Source organism: Corvus hawaiiensis, chromosome 10 (assembly GCF_020740725.1).
Source record: "Corvus hawaiiensis isolate bCorHaw1 chromosome 10, bCorHaw1.pri.cur, whole genome shotgun sequence".
Lineage (NCBI taxonomy): Eukaryota > Metazoa > Chordata > Aves > Passeriformes > Corvidae > Corvus > Corvus hawaiiensis.
In genome coordinates, this window is record NC_063222.1 from 19708390 (window position 1) to 19720923 (window position 12534).

A 12534-nucleotide genomic window follows, 5' to 3' on the forward strand; every position below is an offset into this window, starting at 1 on the left:
AGTGATGCTTTTGTTTCCAGCTGTGCCAATGCTGCAGCTCCCTGGGGAAAGGAGGATGCTCTGGGCTTTCCTTGGGGCTGCAGCTGGGATGAACTGAACTCTTGGTGGAGTGTGTCCAGCCCTCTGTAAGTCAGGTTCCTGTGCCCCAGCCAGGCTTAAGAGAATCTTGGTGACCTTTCCTTGTGCGCACCTGAAAAAATTCTCAAAAGCCATTTCCCCTTTTAACTTGGTTTTTGGTGGTGGGGGCCAAGGTGGGCGCTGTGCGGGATAGCTGAAGGAACCAGCAACTGCTGAGCAGCTGGACCTGGTCCTTGGCTCAGCCCCTCTGCCTTCAGTCTGTGAGCAGATGAGGGTGTCCAAGTGGTCATTCCCCATGGGTGGATGAAAAAATTCAAACCCAAACCCCAACCTGCAGTGTCTTTCTTGACAGTGGTTTAAAAGCAGAAACTGTTTCTAAAAGAGGGAGGATAAAAACCCCAAATCCTCCCAAAGCCTCTTTCCCTGGGCGACAGACAGGCAGGGGCTGAGCGGGCTCTGGGCCCGTCCCGGCCGCTCCGATCGCTCTCGGTGCCGCTGTCCCGGCCCGTGGCGCCGGGCTCGCCACTCCCGGCCCCGTAATGCACAGGCGCAGTCGGGCCCGGACTACATATCCCGGCGGCCCCCGCGCCATGGCGGCCGCTCGCCTCCTTCCCGGCAGCGCCCGCCGTCCCTTCCGGCTCCGAGCGGCGGCGGCGGCTCCGCGGGGCGGGCCCGCCCCGCCATGGCGTCCTGCGCCGACATCCTCCGCTCCGAGTTCCCCGACTTGGACGGCGAGCTCTTCGCTTACGTGACGGGTGAGCGGCTCCGGCCTGCCCGCTGTGGCTCGGCCTCCCGCCGCGCAGCATGTCGCGACACCTTCCCGCTGTGGCGACAGGCGGCAGCGCCCGGATCGCGACAGGCGGCCGGGGAGGGCTGGGGTAGGGGGAGCGGGAGGGTGCCACCTGTCGCGACAGCGGCGGGGTGTGCAGCGCCGGCGCCGTGTGCCCACAGGGATCCTGCACGGCAGCGGGGCGGACTTCGAGTCGGTGGACGAGCTGGAGGAGGCGGTGGGCGAACTGCTGCGGGAGGTGTCGCAGGACACCAAGGACGACGGCGCCATCAGGGAGATCTGCCAGCGCCTCTTCAACACCTTGCAGCTGTAAGGGCACCCGGCGTCCCCGTCGCACCCCCTCACCCCATTCACGCACTTCACCCTCTGCCTCCTCTCCGCAGGGACGATGGCCAAGCCCAGCGCTGCAGCCAGGTGTTGCTGGATGCCCCCATCCAGCTTTCCCAGATCACTGATGGATACGGTGAGTGATGCCCGAGGCTCACGTCCTCCCATCGGGCTGCTGGAGCTCGGAAGGGCTCGAGGCGTTATGTGTGCTCACCTGACCTTGGGAAGGGGAGCCTCGGGCTCTCCCTCGCAGGCATTTCTCATTCTGCTGCTGAGCTGTGGGCAGCAGCACCCGCAGGGTAAGCTGGAGTGAACGTGGAGGTGGAGAGATGCCCTTTGGTCCCTCATCCTGTCGGGAGAGGGATCAGTCATGTCTGGGCATGGATGGTCATTAAGGTAGGGCTTTGCGGAGCCTCCCTGCCACACGTGCTCGCCAACCCCACCGTCTTCTTGCAGGCGATGCCAGCACGGACCTGCTGCCTGGGCTGTTGCTGAAGAGAGGCCAAACCTCGGTGAGTGAGGGCTGTGCCCTTCCTTGTGGGAGCAGCTGGTACGTGGGGCTGCAGGTGCCCTGCCCCGCTCCAGTCACCTCACCTTTGGAGAGCAGCTGAGGCAGGCAGCATCCTGGTTAGGAGTACAGCTGCAGGGGTACTGCTCCTCCTTGTCAGGCTGTCATTTGGGAAGCTCTTGACCTTGGTCTGGTGAAGAGGCTCAACATGAGTTAGCAGCTTATTAATTTGACAAGATCTGTTTTGCTGTAATTCCTTAGTGACCTCTGACTTTTGTGAGGACCTTTGACTCCTACAGTAAGGCCTTTGACTGAGAAAATAGGATGTCCCTGGATGACATCTTGAATATTCAATGAGGGGTAAAGTCTGGGGTAATAGCAGAATGTGGGGATGTTACAGGTGGGAAGTTAGCGGAGAGCTGCTGTGGGGAGGTTGTAAGCCCAGCTCTAGAGACAGATGTAGGTTGTTGTGGTTTGGGAAGTAAGATCAGGAGCAGAGAAGTTCGGAAGTAGTTCCACTCCATGACCTGAGAAGATCGGGACATCTGTATTGATGGAATGTGTAGCTGCTCAGGAACAGCCTGGTTTGCCATCTGTGTTGGATGTGCCACAGTCTGAGCACGGGTGAGGTGCAGTTGTACATCCACCAAGCAAGGACGGCAGTAGCTGTACAGCGTGGGCAATGTCTTTGCTAGGCTGGTCCCTCACAGAGCTCCCTTTCCATGGGTTAATGTGTTGAGGATGAGAACCCTTCATGTGGAAGCTGAGACCTAACACAATCCCACGTGTCTGAATGGGAGTCTTAAGCAAAAACTGGCAGCTGTGGCTGGTTTTGGCCCCAGAGTTGTTGTGACTGGGTTCACTTTCCAGCTCTCGTGTCTGCAACTCTAAAAAGGATCTTCAGAAAAATTGGAGACAATTCAGAGGCGGCCTTGGGAGGCCTGTCAAGCTTGGGAGGACGTCTTACTGGGAGATTCAGAACTCTGTATGGTTTACAGAGTGACTCAATTTGTCTGTAGGTGTGGGGTCACAGCTCTAGTAACAAGATGCTCTTCAGTCTGGCATGCAGGTCTGTCACGTGCTCTGGTGCCTGCAGAGTTGCCTAGAAATATCTAGGAGTGTTCTTGGTCAGCCACAAATATTTGACTCGATGCAGGAATAAGCTGGAGTGGGCTGAAAGCCTGGCCAAGACCAGAAGCCAGGTTAAAACTCTTGGCACCTTCTTGCCTTCAGGGTTAATTAAATGCTCTTTGTCTCTGATCCACTGCTCAAGAAGAGTTTGTTCCAAACTGGCTAACGTTTAATGCGTTGGAAGGGAAATACCTCATGGTGCACTTCAGGGGTGGGTACAGGGTATGCCAGAAGAGGCACTGGGATAGCAGGTTGCTGGTATTGAAGTGACTTGGCTGATCCAGGTCCCTAGAACTACAGAAACTGACTGTACGATAGGGTCAGCCAAAACCTCTGCCTTGCTGAGGCAGAACTTGTGTATGAGCTATTGATTTAGGATTTCATTCCTGAGGTAGCTTCCTGGCCTGATTTGCCTCCTCAAAATGCTCTTGAATCTGACCCAGTTTCCCTGTCCTTCCTCCCTCCTTTTCTTCCAGGCTTGAGAGGTTGATTGATCTTTCTTCTCCCAGAGCTGGGCTTTTGGGGGTTTTGCTGAAGATGCTCTCTCTTCTTCAGACTCTCTGTTCTGTGTCCCAGATGGTGAATGCCAAGAAACTGGAGAAGGCAGAAGCCAAGCTGAAAGCCAAGCAGGACAAGAGGCTGGAGCGGGATTCCCTGAAGTCATCTGGCCCTCCGTGAGCATGGAGGGCACTTTGAACATCCCCATCCCGCTCTGCTGAGCACGGCTGGGATCTGACTGTACCAGAGCTTTCCTGTTGAGTCCCCTCTCTGTATTCTGCCTGTCCGCAGAGTCCTTGAGGAGGCGTCTGCCAGCCAAGCTTCCAGCAAGAAGGAGACTCGCATGGAGTCCTCAGGCAAGAACAAGTCGTATGATGTGCGCATCGAGAACTTCGATGTGTCCTTCGGTGAGCGGTGAGTGCGCTGGGGGCGTGGGACAGACCCTGGCTGGCATTTTGAACCATGGGTGTTTGAGACTGGATTAGAGAGCAGCTGAAAAATTACAGAGGGTGTGGCAAAGATCAGGAAGCAAGGTGGGCACTGACCCCATCAGCTTTGGGCAGGAGAAGCCTGTGGTGGTTGCTTGGCTCCAGCACAGCCTGAAATACACCAGGGGCAGGTGGCTGCCGGTTATCCCCTCTCCATGGGACAGTCTGACCAGGGACCTGCCTGTTCCCTTGCTTCAGTGTCCTGCTGACAGGAGCAGACCTAAACCTGGCTTTTGGACGGCGCTATGGGCTGGTGGGCAGGAACGGGCTGGGGAAGACCACACTGCTGAAGATGATTGCCAGCCAGAGCCTGCGCATCCCCTCGCACATCAGCATCCTGCACGTGGAGCAGGAGGTGGCAGGGGATGAGACACCGGCGCTGCAGAGTGTGCTGGAGTGTGACACCACTAGGGAGAGCCTGCTGCGGGAGGAGAGGGACCTGACAGCCAAGATCAGTGCTGGCAGGTGAGGTGGTCCCCTGGATTTCCAGCCCTTCTGTGGCCGCTTGACCACGAGGTCTTGTTCTGAGGTTTCTCCCTTCCAAAGAAAGGCTCTGGCAGGGCTGGGCTGCATCTTGCCCACTTTAGTCCTACCTGGGGAGATCAGCCTCCCCCAGCACTCAAACTCTGACTTAGTGAGTCCCTCACACTCCTCTTTTTTCTGCCCCAGGGGAGAAGGGACAGAAGGTGCCAGACTATCAGAGATCTATGCTAAGCTGGAGGAGATTGAGGCAGACAAGGCCCCAGCAAGGTGAGACCACCCTGTGAGCACCACTGTGTTGGCATGGTCAGAGCTGAGCAGTGGTTTGGGATATGGAAGGGTGATGCTGTGGCCCTGGGATCCAGTGTGTGGGGATGGGGTTTTCCCTGCTGTTTTGTCTCTTCTCTGTCACAGCTCTGCTGGTTTAGGAATAGTTGAGTTTTCCACTGAAGCTGGAGGGACTTTTTTTTGCCCCAGATGGCTTGTATTGTTGCTGCTGCTCCTCTCCGACCTCCTTAGGTTCCTGGTGCCTGGGGAACGGTTTTGGGATGGTGGTGGTGGTGGTGGTGTGATTCTTCATGGCCAAAGAGATGAAAACTCCTTGCAAATCTCCTGGGACTTAATGTGGATGCTGTGCCCTGCTGGGCTGCATTTTCTAGCCAAGTGCTTCTCTTGGGTGTGCAGGGAAGTTTTCCTGCACCAGAATAGCTTTAAAATATGTAGCAGAGTTCCCTTGGTGTCCGTGGGTCTGAGGTCTTGTTCTGTGCTCTTTGGATGCTGTAGCTGGATTCCAGTTCTCTCCCCTTTTCCCCAGGGCATCCGTCATTCTTGCTGGGCTGGGCTTTAATGCAAAGATGCAACAACAGACAACCAAGTAAGTTTCCAAACTTTGGGCGCTGAGGCAGTGATGGGGCTGGCAGGCACTGCTGTGGCTGTAAGGAAGAGCAGGGGTCTGTTCCTGCCCATCCAATGTGGTCTCCTGCCCTGGGAGTGCCAAACCACCTTCCTGCTGGACCACAGATCTTGTGTTGTGCCTGAAATCTCTGCAGTGACAAGCTGCCTCTGGGTGACAGCAGAGCCAAAAGAGCCATGGGGGAGAAGGGATCCTGCAGACAGGCAAACAGAGTGGTTCTGTGTTGAACAGTAACCCCTCTCTGCATCTTCTCTCCTCAGAGAGTTTTCTGGAGGCTGGAGAATGAGATTGGCCTTAGCCAGAGCCCTGTTTGCCAGGTTGGTGTCCAGGCCTTCATGCTATGGGGTTAAGCCCCCTTGCTGTCCATGCTGCGAGGTGCAGGGGTGCTGCCTGGGGGTCCTCTCAACCAAGGCTCTCGGGGTGGGGGGCACTGGAGGCACTGCAGCTCTGTGTGTGTGGTGAGACGCTGCACCGACCCTGTGCTCTTTCTGCTCCTGATACCCATGTCTTGTTTTCCCTAGGCCAGATCTCCTTCTTCTGGATGGTAAGTTGATACTGTGAGTGCCCCTCTGACACTGCTGGGCCTGCCTGTGCCCTTCCTGGGGTTGGGAACATGCCATGGCCTTTATCTGCCTGCTCAAAATAGCCCTGTGTGACAGGCTGGCCTGGCAGCAGTGGCGCGGGGAAGTCTGCCTGGGGAACAGCTCTCACTGTGCTCAGCAGAGCCTTGCCCTGTGCCCCAACCAGGAGGTCTGCATGTCATCCTGCCCCAAGTTTTGTTCCCTTTCCCTTGCCAGTTCCCAGGATGCACCCTGGCTGCCAGTCTGTGCTGGGAGAAGTCCCTTCACTGCAGGGCATGCCCACCTTGGGTAGGGAATCTGGGTGAGATGCTGCTGTGGGGCGCCAGGCTCTGAGTACCAATACGGAGTGGGGGGAGCATCCCTGCCTGAGCCTCAGCCCCACCTCATCACACCCTACAACAGGAGTCCCCTGAGCTGCAGGTAAAGGTTCCTCAGGCTCTCCTCCTCCCCAGTGCAGATCACTAGGCTTTCCTATAGGAAAAATATACCATCCAGCCATCCCCATCCGTCCTGACCTCAGTGCTTTTTTCCCTTCCCTCAGAGCCAACGAACATGCTGGATGTGAGGGCAATTTTGTGGCTGGAGACCTACCTGCAGGTAGGGGGAGGCAGGAGACCTTGATACAAAGAAAGGTGGGGGATGGAGATGTCCTCACCTCCCTGGGTGGTGGGACCAACCCCTGTACTCTGGCTTGATGGTGCTCAGGCCTCCCTCTTGCTGTCTCCTCCAGACCTGGCAGTCGACCATCCTCGTGGTGTCCCATGACAGGAACTTCCTGAACGCAGTGGCCACAGACATCATCCACCTGCACTCGCAGCGGCTGGACATGTACCGTGGGGACTTTGAGAACTTCATGAAGATCAAGGAGGAGCGGCTGAAGAACCAGCAGCGAGAGTATGAAGCCCAGCAGCAGTACCGTGAGCACATCCAGGTACTGGGAGAAGCCAGTGGAGCTGGGGCATTCTTCTTCCAGCCTTGTCCCTTTCCCTCTGCTTTAGTGGTTGTGTTGCTGTAGGTTTGGCAGTGGAGCAGAGTGGTTGGTGCTGAAGGGGACTTGGGGCTCTCTGACGCTTTTCTCTCTTGCAGGTTTTCATTGACCGCTTTCGCTACAACGCCAACCGGGCATCCCAAGTGCAGAGCAAGCTCAAGCTGTTGGAGAAGTTGTGAGTGCCTGTCCTGCTCCTTGCTGGAGGTGGGAAAGGGGCAGTGCTCATGGGAAGAAATGGAAGTTCCCAGGGTACCTAGCAGATACAATTGTGATTTGGGCTTTTTGGGTGCCTGTCTCTGGTCCAGAGGCTTTGGTTAGGATGAGGTGTCACAGAGCTAAAGACTCTACCTGGGCTTCTGGTGTGGGAGCAGACCCAAGGTGCAGAGCACCTTGGTTATATGTCTCCTTTTCTTGCAGGCCAGTGCTGAAACCTGTGGACAAGGAATCTGAGGTGATCATCAAGTAAGTGTCCCTTGAGCCATTGTTCGGAGGGTACCTGGCTCTGTTTCTGACATGAGCTTCTCCAGAGTCCTGTCCTATCTGGGACAACCACCCCTTTGTGTGGGCCAGCTTCACTCTTGACAGGGAACCCAGACAGGTCCCCTCGTTCAGGCTGGGTTCCCTCTTGGGGCCAAGGCTGCAGGTCTTTGTTGCCTTCTCGTGACCGTCCTTCCCTGAGGCCCTGCATGGTATGGAGCCCTCCTTGTCATCTGGGGGGTTACAGAGGTTGTTCTGGGGGGTTGGGAGTCTCTGAAGTTCCTGGCCGTCTCTCACCTCTTCTTGCCTTCTCAGGTTCCCCGATGGCTTTGAGAAGTTCTCCCCCCCAATCCTGCAGCTGGATGAAGTAGACTTCTATTATGAGCCAAGTCATTACATCTTTCGTTCCCTCTCTGTCTCTGCTGACCTGGAGTCCCGCATCTGTGTGGTATGTGGGATTGCAGAATAATGGAGGCTGCGAGGGACCTTGGGCGGACCCTGTTCAAAGCAGGGATAGCTTTGGGTTTAGGTCAGGTTGCTCATGTCCTTGTCCAGTTGAATTCTGGATATTCCCAGGGAGGACTATTTCTTCCATTCCACTGGGTCCTATCACAGCATTTGACCATCCTAATTTTGAGGAACATTGGAACATTTTTCCTAATACCAGTTAGAATTTTTGATTTCATCTTTTCACTGGATGCCTCTGAGAAGAGACTGGGTCCATATGTGGCTCCTGTTAGGTGACAGCAGCATGTCGTGGGGGCCCTGCTTCATTGGATGGGGCAGCAGACACTGTACGCTTGCAAATGAGGTTGGGACCAGGTATTCCTTAGGCTTGAGGATTGGGGAGGGAACATCTGGCACTGCTGCCAGTGCTACTTGTCAGTGATAGAAATGCAGCTTCCTGGTAGCTGAAGTCACCGTTTATGCTCTGTCCTGGTCCCCCTCATCATCTGCAAAAACTGAAATTCCCTGATCACTGCCCCCCTCTCCGAAGTGCCTTCATGGATCACATTCTCCAATGCTGCTGCTTCTTCTCTAGGTTGGGGAAAACGGCGCTGGCAAGTCAACCATGCTGAAGATCTTAATGGGGGAGCTGGCACCAGTCAGAGGGATCAGACATGCTCACAGGTACCTGGATAGAAAGGCTGAGGGACTGGGAGGAATGGTGCAGCTGGGGGCTCCCGGGTTGTGCTTTGGAGCTGTGGCTGCTTGAGTGACCAGGATGGGTCCAGCACACCCACACACATGTCCCCTTATGGCACTGCAGCTATCAATGCTGTGGTTGTAGCACCTGGTACCAGCTCCCAATCCCTCTTCTCACTCTGCAGAAACCTAAAGATCGGTTATTTCAGCCAGCACCATGTGGATCAACTAGACTTGAACATCAGTGCTGTAGAGTTACTGGCAAGAAAGTTCCCAGGTGAGTTTTTGTTGATCCCAGAAGATCTGGGCTGTTGAGGTCTCCTTTGCTGTGCATGGAGGAGCATTGATTTGTCCATGGTCCTGGGCAGAAAGCTCTGTGCTGTCAGTGCTTAAGGGTCACAGCCAGCACTGGGATAACTCCCCTCGTCCAGCTGAGTTCAGGTCACCAGCCATGAGAAGCAGGAATAGCTGGCAGTCTGCACGTCTCAGGCTGGTGCCAAGTTTTGGGGGTGAATGAGCTGCTTTCCTACTCATAGGATGAGCACTGGATCCCCCTTTCCCAGTTGCCAAAACCTCTAGTTCTCTTCTCCATTACTTAACCCAGTGACAGGGATTTGGGAGTAGCATCACTTGGTGTCAGTCACCAGCCCTGCAGCCCTTGTCCTGATTGTGTCAGTCAGGTTTTCCCTGCAAACCCCCTGCTTGGGAGGGAATTGCCTGGAAGTGCTGCTGAGCTCATCCCGTTTGCTGGCCTGGCACAGGCTACCCAGCTGCGGCCCTGTGTCACACCAGGTGTGCCATAGCTGTGTTGTGACATGATCCTGCAGGGAAGACGGAGGAGGAGTACCGGCATCAGCTGGGGAGCTACGGTGTCTCTGGAGAGCTGGCCGTGCGTCCTGTGGCCAGCCTGTCCGGAGGTCAGAAGAGTCGTGTGGCCTTTGCCCAGATGACCATGCCCTGGTAATTTTCTCCCAAACGCTGTTAATTTTTGCATGGCTTCATCCCTGGAGCTTGCTTCACCGGGAGGAAGGCAGGCATCCAGGGACTTTCTACTACCCCACAGAAGCCTTGTCCTTGGGGGTTTTTATGGAGAGGGAGGTTGTCACCCTGGGGAGACTGTGTGAAAGGAGGCAGGTGGTTTTCTCCCACTGCTTTGGGCTCCCAGGGATAAAAGGTGTCCCTGGGGCTGGGCAGTACCGATCCTGGGGTCGGGCACATTCCAGTGGCTGTGGCTCTAAGCAGCTAAAGCAGCAGTCAGAGTGCAGACCCAGCCTGAGCCTGTTTCAGTGCATCCTCAGAGCTGTCTTCTCTTCCAGTCCAAACTTCTACATCCTGGATGAGCCAACAAATCATCTGGACATGGAGACCATTGAGGCACTGGCAAAGGCCCTGAATAAGTTCCGGGTAAGGTTCTCCCAACATCTTCTGTTTTTCTAACGCTTCCTGCAGCCTCCAGCTCAATTTACTTGGTACCTCAGCCAGAGGTGGATGGTGAAATACCAGGAGTGATTTCAAGTCTAGGACAGAATTTGGGAAATGAGTCACATTTCTGCCTTAGCCATCCATCCTGGTGGATTGTTTACTTGCGGGCTTTGGCTAGGAGTGGCTGCGAGTGGCAGTAGTAGCCCAGAGAGCACCTTGTCCCATCCTCACTAGTCACCTACACTGTGACTTCTCACGTGCTGTGTGCAGCTCCCAGCCCTGCCTTGGTGCTGCTCAGATCTTCCTTAGGCACATTTTATGCCTGATCTCCAAAGACTCAGCCTCCAGATACCACTGTGATCAACCTGGATCTCACTGGTTGTTGCTCAGGTTGGGGCAGTTTTCCTGTGAAAGAAAAGCTTAGCTGAGGTTGCTCATGGCCTTACCCAGACACCTTTTCCCTGTTACTGACTTTGTGTGGATTCTCCATCCTTGAAGTTGTTGGAGACCTGGAGAGCCAGTAACAAACCTTGCACTTGCCTTCTGAGAGTGGAGACTAAATGTGTTACTGCTGCACATGGCTCCTCCATAGGTGATCTGTCTGTCCCCCTGAAGGAAAGAAAGGCTGGGATGAGCTCCCTGCCAGCAAAATACTGTTAAGTTTTCCCTGGAACGGATGGAAACCTGAAGTGGTGGGCACAGGCTGGACAGAGGTACAAGATCTCCATGCCACCAGCCCGGGGCCCTGGGTTGTGCTCCACTAAGTTGCGAATTTTCCCCCTTATGTGTTGACAGGGTGGTATAATCCTGGTGTCCCACGATGAGCGCTTCATCCGCCTGGTGTGCCAGGAGCTGTGGGTGTGTGAGAACGCCACTGTGACACGCATCGAGGGTGGCTTTGACCAGTACAGAGACATCCTGAAGGAGCAGTTCCGGAAGGAGGGTTTCCTATAAGGGAGGTGGGAGCCGGACTGCACCAGGGGCTGGAAGGCAAAGCTCGGCCACCTCGGCATCCATCCCAACTGTGCCTGGCACAGTGCCGAGGATGCTGCTGCCCACATGGACCGTCAGCCATGCCATCAAACTGCCACCTGAACTGCTCTCCCCTCCCGGGGCCGGGTGGAAGGACAGCACCGGAGCAGGAGTCTGGTGTGCGTGGCCAGGGGCTCTGCTGCTGGCCGGGGCTGTGCCCGGCACTGGCCACACTGGGAAGGCTGTGCCTGGAGCTGCTGCTGTGCCGAGAGGAGGGAAGGCAGAGCATCCCGACCCTCGGTTTAACTCCGTGCTCTGCAGGGCAGAAGAGCTGTTCTATGTGTTTCTTTGCTTCACCCTCTGCCTTTTTCTTTCTTTGTTTTTTTGTTTAACTGCCTGAGCACTAGTCCAGCTCCATCACCTGCCACTGTCCTCCCTGCTGCCTTTGAGGGAAATGAGGCCTTTGCTGCTAAAAGTGACCCCCGCCTCTTCCCCAGCCCCCTGGTGCTGGGGCTTGCTTACGTCTATAGTGCCGAGGGAGCCAGAGCCCAGCTCTCCTGGGTGTGCTCCCTGCTCCTTTCCCTGTGCTGCTGCCGGTACCTCCTCGCTGCCTGCCTTGCCTTTGAACTGGCCCAGGGGTGGGCTGCCCGGCATCCCTCCTTACCCACCCACACGGAGGTTGTGGTGTAAATAAATGCAGGACGCAGTGGGTGCAATGCTCTCCTTTCCTTGGGGGGCTGTGGGCCTTGATTTTGGGGGGAGTGTTGCCCCAAACGCAAGGCTGGTGAGGGGGAGATGCTTTCCAGATGATTCTCTGAATTAAATGGCAGCTCTGTGGTTCAGGTGAGGCTGGGACCTCCTGGATGGAGTGTGCCAGTGTCCCACTGGGCAGTGAGGGGCCACAGGCTACCTTTGGGGGCATGGAGCTGCTGTGAGGCTGGGGTTGGATGTCAGCTCTGGAGGGTATCGGATCCGGTTGTGGTTTGGGGGGGAAACAGGGTGGGCAGAAGGAAGGGGGCGGAGCTTTAAATTATATTGAGCAGGGTAAGGGGATGTATTTCTGGGTGTCTGAGAGGAACCAGGAAACACCAACACCTTAGGAAGCGACAGAGTAATACCCATAAATCGTCTCAAAGGAATTATTTGGCAGAGCTCCTCCCAAACGGTGAAGAGGCCCATAGCCCAGTTGAAGTGTCTCCACACCAAAGCATGCAGCATGGGTGACAAGAGGAGTTGGAAACCATGGTGCAAATAAAAAACCGTGATGTAATTGCTATGAAAGAAACAGCAAGACATATCACACAACTGGAACACCGCAATGGAGGGCTACAAGATTTCAGAAGAGAGGATGGAAAGGAGGGGCAGGGATGTTGGACTCTCCTAAGGAAAGGACAGATAGTGAAGAGCTGCCTCTGAGTAACAGCCATAAACAGGTTGAGAGCCTGTGGGTAAAAATCAAGGACAGGACCAGCAAAAGACAGCCTGTGTATGGGGTCTACTATGGGCTGCCTGGTTGGGGGGATCTGCTGATGCAGCTGTCTTGCTTCAGATTCGTTGGCAAACTCGGTGTATCTTCAAGTCCTGCATCCGAGTTGTTTATGAAGATTTGAAGAACATTGGCCTTAAAATTGAGCTCTGCAGAGCCCCACTAGTGACCAGTTGCCAGTCTGATGTCACCCCATTCACTATAACCTGAGCCATGAGCCAGTTGCTCCCCCATTTCATGACATATTTA

At 55.3% G+C, this 12534-nt stretch overlaps 1 protein-coding gene across 3 annotated transcripts; it reads left to right on the forward strand.

The window, feature by feature from the left end:
• The first annotated feature begins 719 nt into the window (after positions 1-719).
• On the forward strand, positions 720-11515 carry ABCF3 (ATP binding cassette subfamily F member 3). 3 transcript variants are annotated; one of them, XM_048314568.1, is made up of 21 exons: positions 722-833; positions 1030-1177; positions 1252-1331; positions 1652-1707; positions 3390-3508; positions 3624-3746; positions 4019-4285; positions 4490-4570; positions 5115-5174; positions 5474-5530; positions 5735-5757; positions 6336-6391; positions 6525-6725; positions 6881-6957; positions 7200-7244; positions 7575-7707; positions 8302-8390; positions 8591-8682; positions 9233-9365; positions 9722-9809; positions 10623-11515. In XM_048314568.1, the coding sequence occupies exons 1-21, from the start codon at positions 761-763 to the stop codon at positions 10779-10781; spliced, it is 2160 nt and encodes a 719-aa protein (XP_048170525.1). In that variant the 5' UTR covers positions 722-760; the 3' UTR covers positions 10782-11515. The 3 variants fall into 3 exon arrangements, with proteins under 3 accessions (XP_048170527.1, XP_048170525.1, XP_048170526.1); XM_048314569.1 differs by having other exon boundaries at positions 3411-3508; XM_048314570.1 differs by lacking the exons at positions 9722-9809; positions 10623-11515 and having other exon boundaries at positions 720-833; positions 9198-9259.
• Positions 11516-12534: the final 1019 nt, after the last annotated feature.

Bases quoted from the DNA above. Each gene is read 5' to 3' on its own strand.
- ABCF3 (XM_048314568.1), top strand. From the start codon at position 761: ATGGCGTCCTGCGCCGACATCCTCCGCTCCGAGTTCCCCGACTTGGAC. The intron at 1,708-3,389 runs GTGAGTGAGGGC...TCTCTTCTTCAG, and splicing joins TGAAGAGAGGCCAAACCTCG to ACTCTCTGTTCTGTGTCCCA. The intron at 6,726-6,880 runs GTACTGGGAGAA...TCTCTCTTGCAG, and splicing joins AGTACCGTGAGCACATCCAG to GTTTTCATTGACCGCTTTCG.